The sequence below is a fragment of the Wolffia australiana genome, chromosome 3 (assembly GCF_029677425.1).
Source record: "Wolffia australiana isolate 7733 chromosome 3, ASM2967742v1".
In the NCBI taxonomy this organism is placed as follows: Eukaryota; Viridiplantae; Streptophyta; class Magnoliopsida; order Alismatales; family Araceae; genus Wolffia; species Wolffia australiana.
The window spans coordinates 23646370-23665145 of NC_135837.1; the positions used below are offsets into that span (position 1 = coordinate 23646370).

Here is an 18776-nt window from a genome sequence, read left to right on the forward strand (position 1 = left end):
TAAATCTTGATTGAATATGAAGGTATCTTGAATCAGAGTAACAAACCAAGTGTGCATATGCATGAAACTCAATCAAGTCATGAGACAAATGAACTTTGAAATTTTTTGAGATATAAATTAGGCCTGCTCTGGAATGTCCAGAACATCCCTTGAGATACAATGGCGCATGTCATTCCATGTTGTTTCGAATTATCCTTTGTTGTGAATGCTAGTAATAGTGATTTTCAAAGGCAATGCTAAGATATTAAATCCAAAACTCCACAATGCATCGTTTTTAATATCCGATGAATCTGGGCTTCGAGGTTGCCTACTTGGAAGATAGTAAATTTACATCACTACGGATATTGCAGGAGTAATTTGAAGTAAAATAAGTGAAAGAACACAAGTAAATTTTTATCTCTGATATAAAAAACAAGTCAATAAATTTGGCAGTGTCCAAGTCAATAAATGGACAAGACGGTTGATGGCAGTATCCAAATCTCCACTCAATCCTGAAAGAAAAATAATGGAGATGTTCAAGTTAAAGAGTGAGAAATGAGGCAGTTTACATAGGATTTCACATTGATACGAAGGCAAGGGGCGTATCAGTATTATTTCCCCTCGTTGAGATAATCCGGCACGTCGAATCCGCATCGGACGGGGGGGAAGGCTCGGCTGCAGGCGCGGTCTGCGTAACACGAAACTGGGCCCCACGCAGCCGCTGTCGGCGGGTCGCGTCGTCTTTTATCACTTTTAATTCTTTTTAATCTGAGAATTGTTTTCAATTTTAAAGCCGCTCGATTTGTGAGGAATAGCCAACCCGACAAAGGAGTGGGGAAGCTGTCTATTCGGCCCATCCTCTCTCTCTCTCTCTCTCTCTCCACCCCTCTCTGTCTCTCTCTCTCTCTCTTGTTTTCCGGCGACGGTGTTCAGGGGGAGTCGCTCGTCGTCCCACGACGTGAATGGCGGAAATCGGCAGTGGATGGACCGGTCGATTTGATCGGTAAATCGACGTGCTAGCGGCGGCGCAACGCCGCGTGGTGCTTCCCTAGATCCGATTCGGGGCGGATTTGGCGATCGCTCGATCCGTCGGACGACGACTCGGCTGCTACCGTAGAAATCCTTGATTACCGGCTGAAACAGACCGCTTTTGCTGAATCGATGCGGTTTCGGGTGTAGGGGTCAAGGAATCGCTGATATGCTGATATTATCGGCGGCTGGTTTGTGCGAACAAGTTGTCATTCGGAGGATTGTTGTGTATTAGAGAGGCTCTTCTATTCCCTTTCGAAGTTTATTTAGGTTTCAGCGAGCTTCAAGAATTCTGGATCGGAATCTGTCGGGTTGCGGCAGTTGTAGCGGTGGTTGGTCTACCCTGCATTGATCTCGAGGATAGAAGCTTCTCGGTCTAGGGTAAGTTTTTTGTGTCCGTGAAATATTGTTCTAGGGTTTGTCGAAAGGTGGTTGCTTATCCTTACCCTCGTAATCAGGCGCTGAAGATGGAGCATATTATCGGAGGGAAATTTAAGCTTGGAAGGAAGTTAGGGGGAGGATCTTTCGGCGAGATTTACCTCGGTATGTCTTCTTTGCGCCATTTGAGTTGGATTTTCCTTAATCTGGGATCTCGATAATCATACATCTTTTCCGGAATCAACGATTCACTCTTTTATAATTTCTTTAAGGTGTTAACATTCAAAATGGAGAAGAAGTTGCCGTTAAGTTGGTACGTTTTTTGACTTTTATGCCTTCTTTTTCAAGAATGGACTTTGTTCTAACGCCACCTACTTTATTTGAAGCGGCTGCGAAGGCAAATTAAAAGTCATTTCTCCTATAGATGGAAAGGCCCTGTTTTGCGTATACACGTAGATTACTTGCACGAAAATCCTAATAGTTCACCGAAAAGGTGGAAAAAAACGAAAATTTTATTTTGGCTCTGCCCATTTTCCATCTCTAGTCGGGTACATTGTATGCGACTAATATTGCCTGTGAACAGATGAAGGAACAATGGATGAGACGTCGTCTTTGTTGAATTTTGTTTCAGTAATGGATCTCCTCGTCTTTATCACATTCTCTTTACTGTTTCCCTCTTTGGATTTCAGAAGGGTGTTTGACCATTTCACTTTTTTTGGGAATTCATCAAAATCCACAGCAGATTCGAAATATCATGTAAAGCATTTTGAATATTCTGTGTCATCCTTGAGAGAATATGCTGATCCTTGAACTAGAGAACTCGTTCTGCCTTCTCTTAGCTATCAAAACTTAGGATTTATGTTGGATAGAGACTGCGTCGTTGTTGGAAAATTCTGGTGAAGCCAAAGGCTATGAACCTTTCATCATTTTATTTTCGTCTGCATTGGTAGATATCCGCTAAATGTAAATGTACATCCTGCCGTCTGCGATGCACATGAAGCTTCCTATCACTATACCGCTTTTTTCAGGAACGTACATGCTTCCATCTGTAGTATTGTGAAATGGTTTAAATCTTGCATCTTATTGTCGTGAGGCCATAAAATTTGGGCCTACATCCATAGATTCATTTCGGGTCCACGGATAAGGTGACAAATGCTCGGGTCTTGCTGTAGATTTGGGTGCTCATTAATTTCTGATCATATCTTTAAGAATTATGCCATTCCTGTATGTTTTCTTGATTACACATGTTCCCGTTTCTTTTTATGGTTAACTGGTGCTTGGATTGTACTCGACTGGCAGGAATCTGCAAAGACGAAGCATCCCCAGCTCCATTACGAGTCCAAATTATATCTTCTTCTTCAGGGAGGAAGTGAGTATTACAATTCCTTCGATTCCCCAGTTTTTTTCCTCATTCGAGAAAGATATTACAGGAATGACATATTTTGTTTTAACGTGCCGACCCATTTAACTTGTATGAAGCTGGTATTCCCCACATGAGGTGGTTTGGTGTTGAAGGAGAGTATAACATCATGGTTATTGACCTTCTTGGCCCAAGCTTGGAAGACCTCTTCAACTACTGTAGTAGAAAACTCAGTTTGAAAACCGTACTGATGCTTGCCGATCAAATGGTACATTTATATATTTCATGTGAACCAGGTCTATCAGATCTCCATTACTTTTTTGCGTCATTATCATAAAACCATTTTTTCCTTTTTTCTGAAAAGATCAACCGGGTGGAGTATATGCACTCAAGGGGCTTCCTTCATCGAGATATCAAACCTGATAACTTTCTAATGGGTTTGGGGCGTAAAGCAAATCAGGTACGTTTTTCGCGCAGGGTTTTGTTTGATTTGGGATTCCATGGTTTTCAAACCTATGATGATTCCATTTGTGGAAAACCAGCTCCAGAATATGTACTAAAGTGGATAGGCAAAGTATTATCTCACTATTTCTTCCGTAGCTGCCTTCTGGCAGGCGGTTTTTTATTTTTGCTTGTTTTGACGTGAAATCTTTCGCTGAAAAATCTTTTAGGGAGAGTGTGTGTGACATTTTCTGGAGGATGAAAGAGATCGGCAATCTAATATTCTCTACTGTTCATTAAGTTAACTTCTTACCCTTTCCTTGTGATAAGTGGGTCCTTTTTCCTTATTCAGGTTTACATCATTGATTATGGCCTGGCAAAGCGATACAGAGACCTTCAAACGCATAAACATATACCTTACAGGTCAGCATTTTCTTCTCTGGGTCTGATTGAAACACATAAGAAAGTATTTAGCCTGCCTTCAATTTTCTGGCGTTCTTTATATATTATTGGTTTTTACGATTAATGTTCGCCAAACAATTTTGCAGAGAAAACAAGAACCTGACGGGAACTGCTCGATATGCGAGTGTCAATACTCACCTTGGTATCGGTGAGGACATCTTTTTCCTGGCTGTCTCGATAGCCCCCGCCGTGGGCCAATTTCCCTTTAGTTTGTTTGAAGGCTATGCGTTAAGATGAAAACATTTTCTTTGTGACGGCAGAGCAAAGTAGGAGGGACGATCTGGAGTCTCTGGGATACGTTCTCATGTATTTCTTAAGAGGAAGGTGGATACACTATCTGCAATCGTTTTATTTCATATTATTTCATTCCTTCTCAACAATTAGTCCTGCAATGCCCCATCATTTCCCTGGGTTTTCTACCTACTCTGATCTTGTCTTCTGCAGTCTTCCCTGGCAGGGCCTCAAAGCTGGCACTAAGAAGCAGAAATACGAAAAGATCAGCGAGAAGAAAATGCTGACTCCAATAGAGGTACAATTGAAACTCCATTAATGGCTCGGCATCATGCATCGTTGGGTTTCACGTTTCACTTGATAATGATGCTGGATTTTATGGACACCATGGATAGGTGCTGTGCAAAAGTTATCCGGCAGAATTCGTTTCATACTTTCAGTACTGCAGATCGCTGCATTTTGATGATAAGCCTGATTATTCCTACTTGAAGAGGCTTTTCCGTGATCTCTTCATCCGTGAAGGTATGTATGCCTGTCCCTCTATGTGTTTGACCCATCTGCATGAAAGATTTTTTTGACATCATCATATTTTTGGGGTTGGGCGTCTCTCATTACTGGCAGGCTATCAGTTCGATTATGTGTTCGACTGGACAATACTCAAGTACCCGCAAGGGGGTGCCACCCTGACGAGGCCCCGGGTATGGGAGATTCTCTCTGTTTCTGTCCTTATTACTTTGTATTTTGGTTGACAACACGGGGATGATCAATGCTGTCCTGGTCAAAGACGTATATGTATCCATGGATATAAAATCTTCTTAATTTTTTGCTTGCAGCCACAGCCGCCACAACAGCCGCAGCCAACTGGACTCACCGCAGGAGCCATCGGGCTGTCAAGTGGAGCAGAGCGAGCAGCAGGTCTCCTTATTTCCTAATCTATCAGTATGGTCACAATCGCTGTTAATATTCATTGATCTGGTGAGAGATGATGATTCCTTGTTGCAGGTGAGGTGCTGGGTCGCAGGAATGGTTCGGGCTCTGGTCGGCTAGGCGACCACTTCAAGATCAGGCTATCCAAGGAAGTGGCTCCCTCGTCATCCAAAGAACCTGTAAGCGATCGACTAAGGAGGGAGGCCTTGAAATTTCGTTTCTGCCTAGGGTGGTGATGATTATATTCATCTTTATGATCTTGATGATCTTGATGATGATGTTGTCCATGATATTGATGATTGGCTTGTGATTGATTGATTCATTGATTGGTATCAGATGGGGGAATTGGAGAACAACGGACGAGGATCATCGTCCCGGCCAGGCAGCAGCTCAAGAAGAGCGGTGATGGGGAGCAGCAGCAGGCCGGGGACGTCGACGGGCGAGGCTATGGAGCAGCAAGTTGCCCGCGCTGCCCGTGTCATCTCCGATATCAGCAGCCGCACTGCCGCCACGCCACCGCTCCGGGTTCCCCCCTCAACACAAGCCCAGGACCCTGCGCAGCCAAAGGCCGTCCTCCGCAGCACTACGCCCAGGACTGGTGATCCTCTTAAGGCTTTTGACTATCTCTCCATTGCCACAGACAAGAGGAAGTGACTCCTCTCTCTATTTCCCTGGGGCTCCTAAAACTGGGCCATCTAGCTTGACAGACATTATTTCTACCCTGAGAATGTTGAACATTAGCAAGCTCTATTTCTAAAGAAGAAAGAGAATAAAAGTAAGAAACCTGGAGCTTCAAAAACTCTCCTTCCCCCGCAAATATTGTTTTCCCTTCTTAACATGTTAACATCACATAAATGAACTGTTGGAGAGAAGGGGAGAATAGTACAGAATATATCATATGCGTCGTGCGTTTCGATCTCCAGCTACCTGCACCGTAGGTGTGGAAAGAAAGCCACCCTTCTGATCACAGCTCGTTGGATTTTGTTCATATATGCAAATCATAGATGACTTCGCAGGGGAAGGACTGGTGATAGATGACTTTTAATACTGCTTTGGCTCATGAGTATCTCAGCGCCGTCATCCTTTTCTCGAGCTCAGCGAGTTCCGAACTGCGAAAATACGTATGTTTTCAAAGAGTTTACCACCCCACAGTAAAGCCCAAAGGAGAATAACAAATTCGAGGATTCAATTAAACTGAGCCTTACAGACGGATCGTCAAGAAAACCATTAAATAAAATCTATACTGTTTCAGAATTACAGATCGATGAATGGTAAACGAGTTATTAAAATTAGTTTGATTGACGGTCATACGGGCCGATTCGAATATAATAGATTCGTGACTGTAAAGGAACGATTGGTAAATAAATGAGACGCCAAGGTGTGTGAGCCAGATAAGTGTCGAGGGTACTGGGATACGCTCCTGTGTTTTTTTCCTCATAGGTATTTGTTTCAAAATTTAAGCGTTTCCTTCGTGAACCACCTCCTCGCTGGTTTCTTTGTATTCGGCAGGATATGGAAATTATGTATTCATTTGAAAAATTGTAATAAGCAAACCTATAGTATAAAGAAACTCGATTTTAGAAAGATCGCGCGGAACTCAAAGTGCACCGTTACCTTTGAGCATCTTCAATCTTCTTCGACGGAATCTTCCCTTTTGGTGCCAATGTCAACTGTCAAGAATTTAATGCTCTTAGTTATTGATGACGCGCAATGGGAAGAACGAAGTCATTATAAAATTCGTTTTGCGAGCAAACCTGAGATGATACGTCAATACCAATTTCATCCAGAACCTGCTCAGGTATCAAAAGTAAAGAACAACAGATTAGGTGTGCTGATGATAGAACAAACTACGAGACACTAAATAAACGTTTGTCATCTGTAGAATTCCACTCTGATCACGCGTACCTGGCTGGTTAACTCGTCGGCCTCTTCTTCCGTCTCATCATCATCCAAGGCGCCATCAATTGAGTCCGACATCATCTCGCTCTGATAAATAGATATTTATGGAACAAAATTAGTCAACACCTATTTGTGTTTAGTTTTTTACATATGAGAATCTAAGAGCATAGTTTAAGCGGAAGAAGATGCGGTCTCTTGTAGTCCCTGGTCCATGATTCATACTATAGAAGTTTGGTTTTTTTTTGGAAAGAATCATACGATAGAAGGATGCCACGTCTATCGGGAATTTTGAAGCGAGCTTTATTAAGAGATACTTCAGACATCTATTTTGAGTTAGTATAATGAAAATATGATGCAGTCAAAACATCCCTGAATCAAAAAGTGACGTTTTTGGTGTCACTACCAAGTAATCATTACCACAGTTTCATAGTTAATGACATCCATACGATCTTTAACACAAACATTACTATTCAATAATATGCGCTAATTTTAAATGAAAGATGAATGTGTTTACCGTCATTTCCATTTTAGCGGTCTGCCTTTGAAATTCCTGTATAACCTTCATCTGTTTCCCGGGTTCCATTTCCTGTATGCATAGGTTCATACTTTGAATTTTTCATCCGCGCCGATGGCGCGAAAGCCAGTCAACTTGATAAAAGGGCCATTTTGAGCTACTATCCTAATCCTCAAAAGGTGCGTCAAGAAGTTTCAAGAAGATGCAAAGACGAGCACCTTATTTATCTTTCCCATAGCCTTGGTCGCGCTGTTCATGCCAACAGCAACAGAAGTGCTCGCATACATGGACTGAGAGCATAAACAAAAGGCTAATAATCTCGCTATTTCAATACCATCTGTCAACACAAATATTACTGTTTTCACCTGGGTGTGAGTGGCCAAGCCTCGGATATGAGCTCTTCCGCCTTGGAGTTTAGTTATTTGTTGTCTTAGAGTAACAAGCTGGCGGGCTAAAACTTTAAGAGCAGTCTACAAAAAATGCACCATGTCTTCAGGCAAAATGATGATCATATTCCTCAGTGAAAGAATAAACCCTTTGCGGTAAAGATACGTATTCAAAATTGCGAATCCGTAATAACTTTGAACCACCTCGTTTCCGGTCCTTGCGGTCCTCTTCATCTCGGCGATAAGCTTTTTCTCCTGTCAACAACACAGTTTCTGTCAACGTAGGAGACGAAACTTGGTTTCCGTTTCACGTCTAGATTCCTTTCTTCTCGGAATGGCATAAGATTTCGAAGGTGATAACATATGAATCAAAACGACTGGCTCCATTTAAAGAAGGAACAGAAGAGGAATTTCGTACTTCCGATTGTAGCGCCGCGATTTCCCGTTCTACGCCTGAAAATACAGGAGAATGAAAAACGATGGCTCGTGAGTGTATACTGTGAATCGCTTCAACGCGTAATTACCTCTCGCGGCGTTTGTCATCTCTCTCTTGCTTTGTCTCAACGCCTCTGCATCAAAAAGGCGAATATCGCAAGGATCAAATTCGCAGAACGCGAATATCGCAAGGATCGGCATAAATACAAACAAATGAATACGGAAGATCGAGCACCTCGAGGATCGGGCTTCTTCCTGAACAATTCCATGGCCGAATTCTCCCCCGGCGGTTCTCTCCCTGCCCGCGGCAAATTCCACGCCAGAGTTGGCTTGCACGTTGAAACGGCGGGGCCCACCTCGAGAAGTCAAAAGAGCCGACAAATCTCCGGCCCAGAAGCCCAATGGGTATCCCCCTACAAGGCCCAATAAGTTGTGTCGGTCAACGGCTAGGATCACTCGGCTAGTAGCCGCGCTGGCATCCCCGCTGACAGCTAGATCTGGACGGAGGAGGCTCGAATTATTTGCCTATTTATTGAATATTTATCCAGAAAAGAACACGGGCATGGTTGGAGTATAGGCGGACGTAAAAGCAAATAAAATTAAGCTGACAGCTCGAGCTGGGCCCCACGCGCGCGGCAACATCCAGCTAGCCTGAGCTGCTCTCGCTTTCTCTCTCTCTCTCTGTCTCTCTCTCTCTCTCTCTCTCTCTCTCTCTCTCTCTCTTTCTCTCTCTCCCGCCGGGAGAGAACAGTCGGCGCGCGATACAAAAATCTCTCTTCTCTCCCTTAGCGCAATTCGCATCGTTGCGGACTGCGGTTGATTCCTCTTCTTCTTCGTCGTCGTCTTCGTCTTCTTCCTCTTCCTCTTTCGTGGGAGTCGAGATGAGAACACGCAGGCGCGATTAAATGCAGTAGCTGCCCGCGCAGAGAGTAATTTGTCTCCCTAGTCCCTACGCTTCGCTGGAGGCTCTTCGCTGGAGCTTCTCTCTTTTTTTTTTCGTTTATTTATTTGTTGAAATTCGGCAGAATTTTGGCGCGGTTAAAGCATCGCTTTCGGCCGCGCGCCTGGCCGGAGAGTAGTCACTGCAGGGCAGCCCGGCCGGCGCGGCGGAACTCGTGACGGCTCCAGATCGCTGGATTCGGATTCCTGGTGGGATTTGTTGTCGACGGGGGTTTTGCCGCGGCGGCCTCCGCTGCCGCCATGAGGTCGGAGGCTGTGCTCGATTCGGCCGTGTTCCAGCTCACTCCCACCCGGACCAGGTGAGTTTCTTCCTTCGTGGATTGCTCTTCCATCTCTCCATAGGTGCAAAACTAGCGTCGATCTGATTTTCTTGAGTAGCGGACTTGCGAATGGGTCTTGTCAAATCTGAAAAAGGGTTCTAAGTTTTATTCTTGTATTTTGTTGTGCGGGGTTTGGGTCATGGTTTGGTGTCGTCGGGTCTGCTCTTCTTGACTGTACCTTCTTCGGAAAATATGCTCCCTCTTTCGGATGCTTGACGATCGGTATCATGCGTTCCGCATTTCGTCGAATTTGGATCTTTTTCTTTTGTTTATTTTTTTTTTCTTGAGTCAGCGTCCTATTTCGCGGGCACTGCAATTTCCGGCGATGCTCATTCCATCTCTTTCGTTTCCGTCTGTTCTTTCGAATAATTTGCGTACCACTTTCCCTCATTTCTTCCGTCAATCTGATTTACTGGCAGTTTATCCGAGGAACAAATCTGGTGAACCCTCGGTTACCCTTCTTTTTCTTGTCCGTTTCTGTTTTCTACGAACCTCTTTGGAGTCGAACCAATTTTCAGAATTCCGACCGAACCTTGGGCGCGATTAGATGCATACTTCCCTTCAGTCTTATTCCCGCTTAGGCGATTTTTACCCTGGGATCCTTAGCTTTCAAAGGTCTGAAGACGACATTAACTCTCCATAAAACCTGACTCCTCGTTCAGGTCTAGAGACCTGTAGTTGCGGTGGTATATTCTTAAAAAGGGTCTCGTCCCATTTACATCGATATCGAAGCATTCCTTCTTTCTTTTCAGGTGTGAACTGGTGATCAAATCAAATGGGAAGTCGGAAACGGTTATGTCCGGGTTGCTGAACCCATTTCTTTGCCACTTAAAGACGGCCAAGGATCAGATTGAAAAGGGTGGTTATTCTATCACGCTTGAACCTGACCGGAATACTGATGCTCAATGGTTTACGAAAGGCACGGTGGAGCGGTCAGTTTTGTCTCTGCTTCTCTCTTTTTGCTCAATTACAGAGGAATTAAAATTTTCTGATATTCATCAAGAGTACTGCCCATCGTGGTTTAATCATCCTGTAATAGTTATAAAGAAATAAAATGGTCTATCCCGATCAGGTTTGTTCGTTTCGTGAGCACACCCGAGATCCTGGAGCGAGTGAATACCCTCGAATTGGAGATCATTCAGACCGTGGAAGCAATTGCCGTGCAAGGCAACGAGGTTTCAAATGCAATATCTGTAAGCGCTAGCGACGATCCTTTCTCCAGGTTTTTTTTTCTCAGAGCTTCGTCATTTTGCTCTGATGTTTTCGCCAGGTCGAGGACGATCTCTCAAAGTCGGTCGAATATGCAGGAGGTGCGTAGTGTGTTTTTTGTTTTTCTTTCTCAACGCTCTCTGCATAACAAAGAGCGGACTGTCTCTCTAAAGTTTTCCTCTTGCATACGGTTTTGAATGTTTTCATAGTGGCGGTCATGGCCGCAATAACCTGGAGGCCAGGCTTTTGTTACTAGTCAATTCTCTTGCAGTACCTTTTTCTTCACATTTCATGGAGTACCCCATAAACATAACCTAGTAGCTAATGTCTAGAAAAACGTCAGATGAGCTAGCCGCTTTCTATAGCTGTAGAACAGCCCACAGCCCAAAGAAATGATTTGACATCTCTTTGGGGTATATTATCCTTTATATTCCATCTAGTCGTTCGGCGAAGATACCAACCACGTGATGATTTAATATCGAGGAATATGAGTTGACTACTGCTTCCTCCCGTCTATCATGGATAATGTAGCATTCTTTATAAAAATTCATACCCTTTCGTATGGTGGAGGCAGACGCGTCACAGTAATAAAATAATGGCTTCACAAATGTATCTCAAAAGTTATGCAGTTCACAAATGTTCTTGCTAGATTATTAATCCCGTGCTGTGAAGTGGCCCTAATTTATTCCTTTTTCTATGGTCTGTCAAGGAAACAAGCCGGCGACTGACTCAGAGATGTCTGGAAAAGCTATTATACTTTATAAGGTTCCGACTTCGAGTTTTGGTTTAATTTCACCATCCTTCTCTCACACCGTTGAACGTTTGTTAGCTTGATATACCGTTGAATTGTGATGGCAGCCTGGAATTCAGTCACCGGAATCCAACGGTGAAAAGACAACGCCTCGTGAAGAAAGTGCAAAGTATGTACTTCTAGGTTTACTTCATCACTTTCTCATTCCATCAACTTAATTCTGATATAAAAGTATATGAAGTTCGCCAGATTTGAGTTTTTTTAGTAACTTAAATTGGGTTAATCTAATAATAACATATAATAAACTCACTTCATCATGCAAGTGAGTTTTTTTTTCTGAGGCTTTTCTTTACTTCATCACTTTCTCATTCCATCAACTTTAATTCTGATATAAAAGTATATGAAGTTCGCCAGATTTGAGTTTTTTTAGTAACTTAAATTGGGTTAATCTAATAATAACATATAATAAACTCACTTCATCATGCAATATCTTTATCATCTGACGGAAAGTATTACCTTTATCGTCCTTAACATGTTAAGCCATATTTTTGGCGGGGGATGGGGGTTTCGTCTGTCTTTCATTTAGTCGTAAAAGACGACAGTATTTTGAACATCCGTGTCATCTTTTATTTCACTGTTTTTTGCAGGGTTAACCTCCTCCGAGTTCTACAGATCCGGAAGGAAGCTTTGCGGAAAGAACAAGGCATGGCATTCGCTCGCGCAATGGCCGCTGGCTTTACTGTGGAGAACATATCGGATTTGATTTCGTTTGCCGAATGCTTTGGGGCTGCACGCTTGTTGTAAGCTCTTTTTCTCTCTCTCTCTCTCTCATATATGTATGTATATGTGTGTGTGTGTGTATATATATATATGGGGTTTTCTTTTCCGTGTTTGATGGTAAATGAGTCCAAGAAGCTTGGTATCATGCCACCTGTTTTTTTGCCGGGCTCTGTAATTTCCTCTGCACGTTTATTGCAACAGGGAAGCTTCCACCAAGTTCATGGATCTGTATCACGGAAAGCACGAAACGGGTCAATGGCTCGAGATTGATGCCACAGACGCCATCTCTGTGCGATCCGACTTAACAGGAAACGCATCGGGTAACGCCTTCTCAGTCGATTTAGGAAGACCGAGAGAACTTCAATGGGCGACGTTGCCCGTCGGCGATCCAACTATTGAAGGAAGCGACGGCAAAGTCAACGGCCGGGACATAAATCCCGATCTCCCAAGAGGTAAACGTCTCGTAGTAGTTCCTTAGTGGGGGGCGGAAAGTATCTCACCGTATGAAGAATTATCGCAATGTTGAGATCAGATGCGAGGATGAACGGCGATTCCAAGTCGCCGGGAGGACCCCACGAGTATTTCCAAGGGCAGTTTCCGCATCCAATGTACGCTCATTGGCCGGTTCATTCTCCGCCGGGCGTGCCCGTGTTTCAACCTTATGCCATGCAAGGTATGCCCTTCTATCCCAACTATCCACCGGGCGGCCCCTACTTGGCCCCCACCGGTGCTCCGGTCGAGGATCCGGCTCACCACCAAAGACGGAAGAACAAATCCAAGCCCAAGAAGCGCTCTTCCGGCAGCAAGACCGCCGCGGCAGACGACTCTGACTCGCGCGCAGCGAGCGCGCAGTCGCAGGATGAAGACGACGATGACGTTGCTTCGGACGACGACGGCAGCACCGCCTCTGGTATGGAGAAGGAAGACTCTGCGAGGAGGGAATCGCGCAAGAAAGGTGGCAGCCGATCCGGCAAGAACTCTGGGATGGTTGTCATAAAAAATCTCAACTACATCGCTTCCAAGAACCGTAACAACCGTGCGGCATCCGGCAGCGAGTCTTCGGCGGCGTCCGAGGAGTCTGATGGCGAGCATGGTTCTTCTCATTCTGGCGCAGCGAGAAGGAATTCGCGGCGCGGAAGATCCTCTAGGCGCTCGAAATCAAAGGGTAGCAGAAGAAGAAGAAGCCACGGCAAGCCTGCGGAAAGAACCGAAGAAGACTCCCCGTCGATTAAGGAAGAAGCTGCCGATTTCGGGCGAGACCTTGCCGACTCGGGCCACTGGCAAGTATTCCAGAGCTTCTTACTCAGGGACGAAGATGACGGAATGAGAGGTTCGATTGCTGCGGACGGTGGCATGTTTTCTGGCGAGAAGAAGCCCGCGGCGAGGAGAAAGCCGCCCGGCGGCGAAGGGGGGGAAGATTTCATGCTTCCGCTTGACAGAGATTCCGAGTCGTCCCGTGGCACGAAGATAGTGGATGGTTTGGATCCTGATGCTGGAATTTACGCCAACTCCAGACGGATGAACAAGAACAGGGGCTTCGGCGATGATAACTTCCCTTATTCGGAGGGTGGACTCGCGAGGGATGTCAATCTGGAAGTGCCGTTTGATGAGATGGAAAGTGGAGGAAGCGGAAGGCCACTCAGGAAGGGGGCGGGCGAAGAATTTGTGATGATCCATGGACAACAGGATAAGCCGTCGCCTTATGCAAGGCATTCTTCTGACCCGATCGCAGAAAATGAGTTTGAAGCCGCCGCGTCGTCATTATCCAAGGATTCTGGCGACGCCTCTTCTTTCATGATGCCTGTCAGGTTGGATTCACCAGAGCGGAATGAGGGTGTCAGCAGGACGGCCCTCATCTTGGACTCGGAGTTGTCGCCCGCTACTCTGGAGGTCGACCAGTCTAACGAAGTCAATAGAAGAAGCCAGGTGAATTATGAACCATACGATCTGAGCTTGATGCCTGAACGCGAAGTCGATAGAGATTTTAGCCTTGGGGGAGGCTACGATCCTGCTCTGGATTATGAGATGGAGAGCCAGGTCGGTATCATTGCTGCCACAGAGGAGGAGGTGCAGGAAGATACAGCACCCAAAATCCAGGAAGTGAAGGAGAACGAGGAAAAGTCTCAGCGGGCGGCGCCGCGTAATGTAACAGGGAAGAAGAAGTTGGAGCCACCTGCGGCGAGGGGGAGATTGTCGAAGTTGAATCCCTCGGCGCAAGCTCAGGCGCGCGCCGACAAGCTTAGGGCTTACAAAGCAGATCTACAGAAAGTTAAGAAGGAAAAGGTAAATCGTCTTACAGGCGTCATCTCTTATTTTCAAATGATTCATCCGTCTTCCTCTTGCTCGAGTGAGGTAGTTTCCATCCAATTGAATCACTCTTCGTCTTAGGGGGATTCTTTCTGTTCCTTTCGCCAAGTCTGCGAAGCTAGTAAATACTTCTACCGATGAAAACCAATAGAATTTGCAGGCTCTTTAATGGTATCAAACTCATATTTGATGCAGCATACCGGTCTTTGGTTGTTCGGGACTCTCTGGAGTTGACCCTGTTGGATTTTTTTTAAAAAAAAAAAATTATGTAGCAATGCCAACGGTTCTTCTGTTAAAACTGCAGGAAGAGGAAGCTATTAGGCGGGTGGAAGCCTTGAAATTAGAGCGACAGAGGAGGATCGCCGCTAGAAGTTCAGGGGCTTCTCAGTCTTCGCCGACTACCCAACAGCGGAAAACAACGCAATCTCCAGCGGCGAGTCAGGCACCAAGTATGCCGAGGGCATCCAAATTCAGCGACTCCCCCGGCTCTCCCTCTCTGCTACACGGAAGCAAGGTGCCCGTCAGAATGGCAAGTGCCGGTGCTGGGTCGGATGCCCGCAGACAAGCGGCTGGTTCCGGAGTCGCCAGATCCGTTTCATCCCTCTCGGATGCAAAGAAAGGCCCCCACGCCGCCGCGGCTGTCAGCAGATCCATGTCCTCCTTGTCGGATTCAAGGAAAGACGCGTCCACCACCACCCAGAGGAATAAGCCGGCTCCAGCAGCCCAGCAGAGCAGCACCAGTAGAAGGCCATCCGAGTCGTCCACCGGAGACAACAGACGCAGCGCCCTTCCTTCTTCGTCCAAACCTGCGGACAACGGCACAGCGACTTCTTCCAAGGAGGCGACCAGCTCTGAATATCCCGAAGGAGCTTCTAGCAATGGCAACGCGCGTTCTTCTTCGCTCAACCCGGTTCGCGGTAACCGTGCCGCTGCAGTCTCTGTCCCAGCATCGAAGACTACGTCGCCCCCCGTCGAGGACCTTGAACAGAAAGGCGACGAGAGAGTTCACAGCGATGCTATGGAAGCGGCAAAGCCGGAGACTGTAAAGCCGAAGGAAGTCGGGGAGAGGATCGAGCAGCCTGGCAGCGGAGATGATACTGCAGTGGTCGAGAAGATGGTCGTCGTGCTAGAACATGAGGCTCCTCCTCCTCCTCTTCCTCAACAAGTTCGGGCTCCGCTTTCGCGAAAAGAACCCGAGGACGAACCGGCGATGGAAACAGGAAACGGGCTTTCTGGGTCTGCTACTCCTGGCAAGATCGAAGCTACGTCAGGGTACGCGGCCGTGCGAGCGCCACCAGCGGATTTTATCAAATCCGAAGTCATCGCTGCCGATGGCGTCGCCGAGTCCCACGAGGTACTTATTTTGGTCAAGAACCGTCCTCAGAATAAGCTATAAAACCGCATCTGACCATCTTCGGAGGTTGATTTGTTGGATGGCAGGTGGAGGGCGAAACCGTATCGGAGCAGCAGCTGTCACTGGAGACTCTGTTGGTGAGAGATGGAAACCAGTCGGAGTCGACAACCCCCCGGGCGCCGACCCCGGCAGAGGATGGTGAGGGCACAGAACCGGAGCACGAAGCCGTGGGGAAGCCTCGGAGCAGGGAATCGCTAAAGGGCCTTAAGAAGTTGCTCAAGTTTGGAAGGAAGAGCCACGGCTCCCCCGCCGGCTCAGAGTTGGATACCCCATCGCCGGACGATCAGCAACATTCCGCCTCCGAAGGTATAAAATCTGATCGATCGCCGGTTCCAAGTCTGTTTGGTTGATAATGTTGTTTTCGTTTCCTCAGAGAGGGCGCTAAGCCAGGTTGTGACGACCCAGGAGGGTGAACCTCCGGCCGAGGGCGTCCCCACAAAGGGAGACAAGTCGGGTAACGCCTCTGCCGAAATTTGAGAAATGGGTATCTCTGTTATTTTCTGCCGAATTTTGACAAACAAGTCGGTCGTGGGTCTTTTACTTGTGCAGCCTCCCGCCACTTCTCCATTCTTTCCCCCTTCCGTAGCAGCAAGACCAGCAGCAAGTCATCGCCAGCTTGAGCAAGCCAGCCCTTTAGAGGCGTCCTATCTTTCTTTTCCACCCCCCACACGATTGCCCCCCCAAACCTGTGAGTCGATTGCCTCTCGTCCGTATCGGTCTTGCGCCGTAAGCACTCTGTGAATGTTGTATAATCTGCAGAGCCACGAACTCGCCTTCCCCCCTGATTTATCCCACGTTCGAGCGAAATTCCCAAGAAACTAACAGGCAGACAGTTCAACGGACCAATGCAGACAGCTAAAAAAAAGAAATACCGCGGGATATGATAATCGGGCGATTTGGAGCGATTTCATGGGGAGGTGGGTACGTACGTCGTCGACGGAGGTGTAATATCATCGCGAAAAGCAGTGGGGGGGGGGGGGTGGACTGAGACAAAGGTCAGAGCCCAATAAGCCCATAGGAGGAGGTTGGCGACGATGGAGGAAGGCCAAAGGGTCAAGGGTGGCTATGTTTAGGCATGGGAGAATGAACGGGTTGTCCTCTGCGCGTCGTCGTTGCGAGGCCGAGGCGTCGGCAACGGAACCCCCTCCTGCTTCGGGCTTCAAAACGGGGAGCGATCCCCGCGGGGGCCGCTCCTCTTCTCCCCTTGCTCCTCCTCCACCACCGCCACCTCTCCTCCCCCTCATCTCCATGGCGCTCCTCCCTCCCCCCCCTCTCCCTCAACACGGCCGCCGCCGCCGGGCCGCCTCCTCGCCCACCTGACTCGCCCTCCGCCCCCCCAACCTGACACGATGACGGCGCGGATGAAGGGCCTGCTCCGCGGCCTGCGCCACTTGTCCAATCTCTTCGGTAAGCCCGCTCGTCCAATCTCTTCCATCTATCCAAGTATCGAGTGATCCATCTTCGCTGGCCCCCCCGCAGAGGCCAAGGAGGAGCGCGAGATGCAGATCGGGTACCCCACCGACGTCAAGCACGTCGCCCACATCGGTTGGGATGGCGCCGCCCTCAATTCCCCCGCCTGGGTCTGCCCCTCCTCCTCGCTCGTCTCTCCATCTCTTCCGCCGCCCCGTCTAACGCCGCTTCTTCGCCTCGCTGTCGGTGCAGATGAGCCAGTTCCGCGCCGTCGTCGAGGCCCCGGCGCCGCCGCCGCCGGCTCCCGCCGCCGCCGCGGCGGGGTCGCCTCCCACCCGCAGGACTCCCCGCCGGCGAAAGCAGCTGGGCGGGGGAAACTCTCCGCGACGCGCCGGCAAGGGCGGCGAGGACGCGCCCGCCGCCGTGCGCAGGAAGAAGGCCGCGGCCGGGGAAAGCGGGAGGAGGGGCTCGTCGTCCAAGGCCGCCAAGTCCAAGGTTTTGGCTGCGCCGGCGGGCGCCGGGGAGACGACGCTGGACTCTCTTCTTCTTCTTCCTCCCGCCTTCGCCAACGGCTAATGCGCCCTCCCTCCCTCTCTTTTATCCCGCCTACGCCCCCCCCCCCCCCTCCGCCCGGGAGCTTGCTTGCGCCTTGTAGTTCTCAAGTTCTTCCTGCAGCATGATACGCGCGCCTCGCTGTTCAAACTCAACCGCTGTTCAATTCGTGTGAGTCGTGATCATCTATCTATCTATCTATCTGCATGATGGCTTTTCTTATGCTTTCGGGGGAGGAGCCCCTCGGTGGACACCCTTTGTGCCATGGAATTGTAAATCATGAATTTGTCTCTGCGCGGACCTACAGGTTTGAGCATGCTCCGAGATTATGCTGCAGACGGCCACCCGTACTGTAGCATCCATGGCTGGTCTGCTCACACTAATGATTTGATGATGATGCCGACAGCGGATGCCCATGTCCATCCCACTTAGGCGACGTATCGGACACTATTATAATTCATTTTTATTAAGTATTGACATAAACATTGCAAACTTTATTAATCTCCATCGTCTCACGTCACAATTTCTTGGGCCGTCCGAAACCGTCCCATCCGGGAGCCGTCCCGTCCCTGGCATACCGTTACCGTCTGACGTTGGGGACAAAGAATATATGTCTGAACCATAGGTTAAAAGGCAAAGCTTATACCCTCTGACGTCTAACAAAACTGATCGCCGCCGGTAATGCCTATGATCACTTGAGTAGTCTAATCGTTTCTGGGTTATTACGTTTTTATTCTAAAGGCCAGTCTGACCCATGTGGGGTATGAAATCAGTAGATCGAAAAAAGAATAATGTTGTATTTATTTATTTATTATTGAGTATGTTAAAAAAGAATAAATTATTTATTTCAAAGGAATTCAAGAATAAGATATGGATTGTTATATTATTCCCTGGATCACTTAAGGGTCAAATTGTAATATTTACGTTATTGGTGGGAGATTGTGATAGATTTCTGTTAAAAAATCCAGTATTTTATCTGTGTGGCACACAGATTTGTTTATTTGCTTCTCCTACCAACTGCTTCTGTTTGAC

At 47.4% G+C, this 18776-nt stretch overlaps 4 protein-coding genes across 5 annotated transcripts; 3 read left to right on the plus strand and 1 right to left on the minus strand.

The window, feature by feature from the left end:
- The first annotated feature begins 779 nt into the window (after positions 1 to 779).
- Positions 780 to 5590, plus strand: LOC144701384 (casein kinase 1-like protein 10). The gene is made up of 15 exons (XM_078573197.1): positions 780 to 1389; positions 1467 to 1551; positions 1659 to 1699; positions 2686 to 2755; positions 2866 to 3014; positions 3111 to 3206; positions 3540 to 3610; positions 3736 to 3797; positions 3910 to 3973; positions 4094 to 4178; positions 4276 to 4402; positions 4502 to 4578; positions 4714 to 4795; positions 4883 to 4986; positions 5144 to 5590. Exons 2-15 carry the CDS (start codon positions 1476 to 1478, stop codon positions 5459 to 5461), a joined length of 1422 nt encoding a protein of 473 aa, XP_078429323.1. The 5' UTR covers positions 780 to 1389; positions 1467 to 1475; the 3' UTR covers positions 5462 to 5590.
- On the minus strand, positions 5578 to 8545 carry LOC144701386 (vacuolar protein sorting-associated protein 2 homolog 3-like). The gene is made up of 11 exons (XM_078573201.1): positions 8277 to 8545; positions 8131 to 8175; positions 8025 to 8059; positions 7811 to 7861; positions 7586 to 7690; positions 7439 to 7510; positions 7221 to 7292; positions 6713 to 6793; positions 6562 to 6597; positions 6422 to 6477; positions 5578 to 5916 (listed from the first exon to the last, which is right to left on the minus strand). The coding sequence occupies exons 1-11, from the start codon at positions 8308 to 8310 to the stop codon at positions 5865 to 5867; spliced, it is 639 nt and encodes a 212-aa protein (XP_078429327.1). The 5' UTR covers positions 8311 to 8545; the 3' UTR covers positions 5578 to 5864.
- Positions 8546 to 8752: 207 nt separating this feature from the next.
- On the plus strand, positions 8753 to 16564 carry LOC144701382 (COP1-interacting protein-like protein). The gene is made up of 14 exons (XM_078573196.1): positions 8753 to 8970; positions 9067 to 9300; positions 10074 to 10253; positions 10394 to 10514; positions 10592 to 10631; positions 11240 to 11295; positions 11389 to 11450; positions 11929 to 12081; positions 12263 to 12513; positions 12594 to 14344; positions 14673 to 15722; positions 15809 to 16088; positions 16156 to 16236; positions 16332 to 16564. The coding sequence occupies exons 2-14, from the start codon at positions 9242 to 9244 to the stop codon at positions 16400 to 16402; spliced, it is 4155 nt and encodes a 1384-aa protein (XP_078429322.1). The 5' UTR covers positions 8753 to 8970; positions 9067 to 9241; the 3' UTR covers positions 16403 to 16564.
- Positions 16565 to 16713: 149 nt separating this feature from the next.
- Positions 16714 to 18227, plus strand: LOC144701385 (uncharacterized). 2 transcript variants are annotated; one of them, XM_078573199.1, is made up of 3 exons: positions 16714 to 17189; positions 17262 to 17362; positions 17445 to 18227. In XM_078573199.1, exons 1-3 carry the CDS (start codon positions 17132 to 17134, stop codon positions 17766 to 17768), a joined length of 483 nt encoding a protein of 160 aa, XP_078429325.1. In that variant the 5' UTR covers positions 16714 to 17131; the 3' UTR covers positions 17769 to 18227. The 2 variants fall into 2 exon arrangements, with proteins under 2 accessions (XP_078429325.1, XP_078429324.1); XM_078573198.1 differs by having other exon boundaries at positions 17262 to 18227.
- Positions 18228 to 18776: the final 549 nt, after the last annotated feature.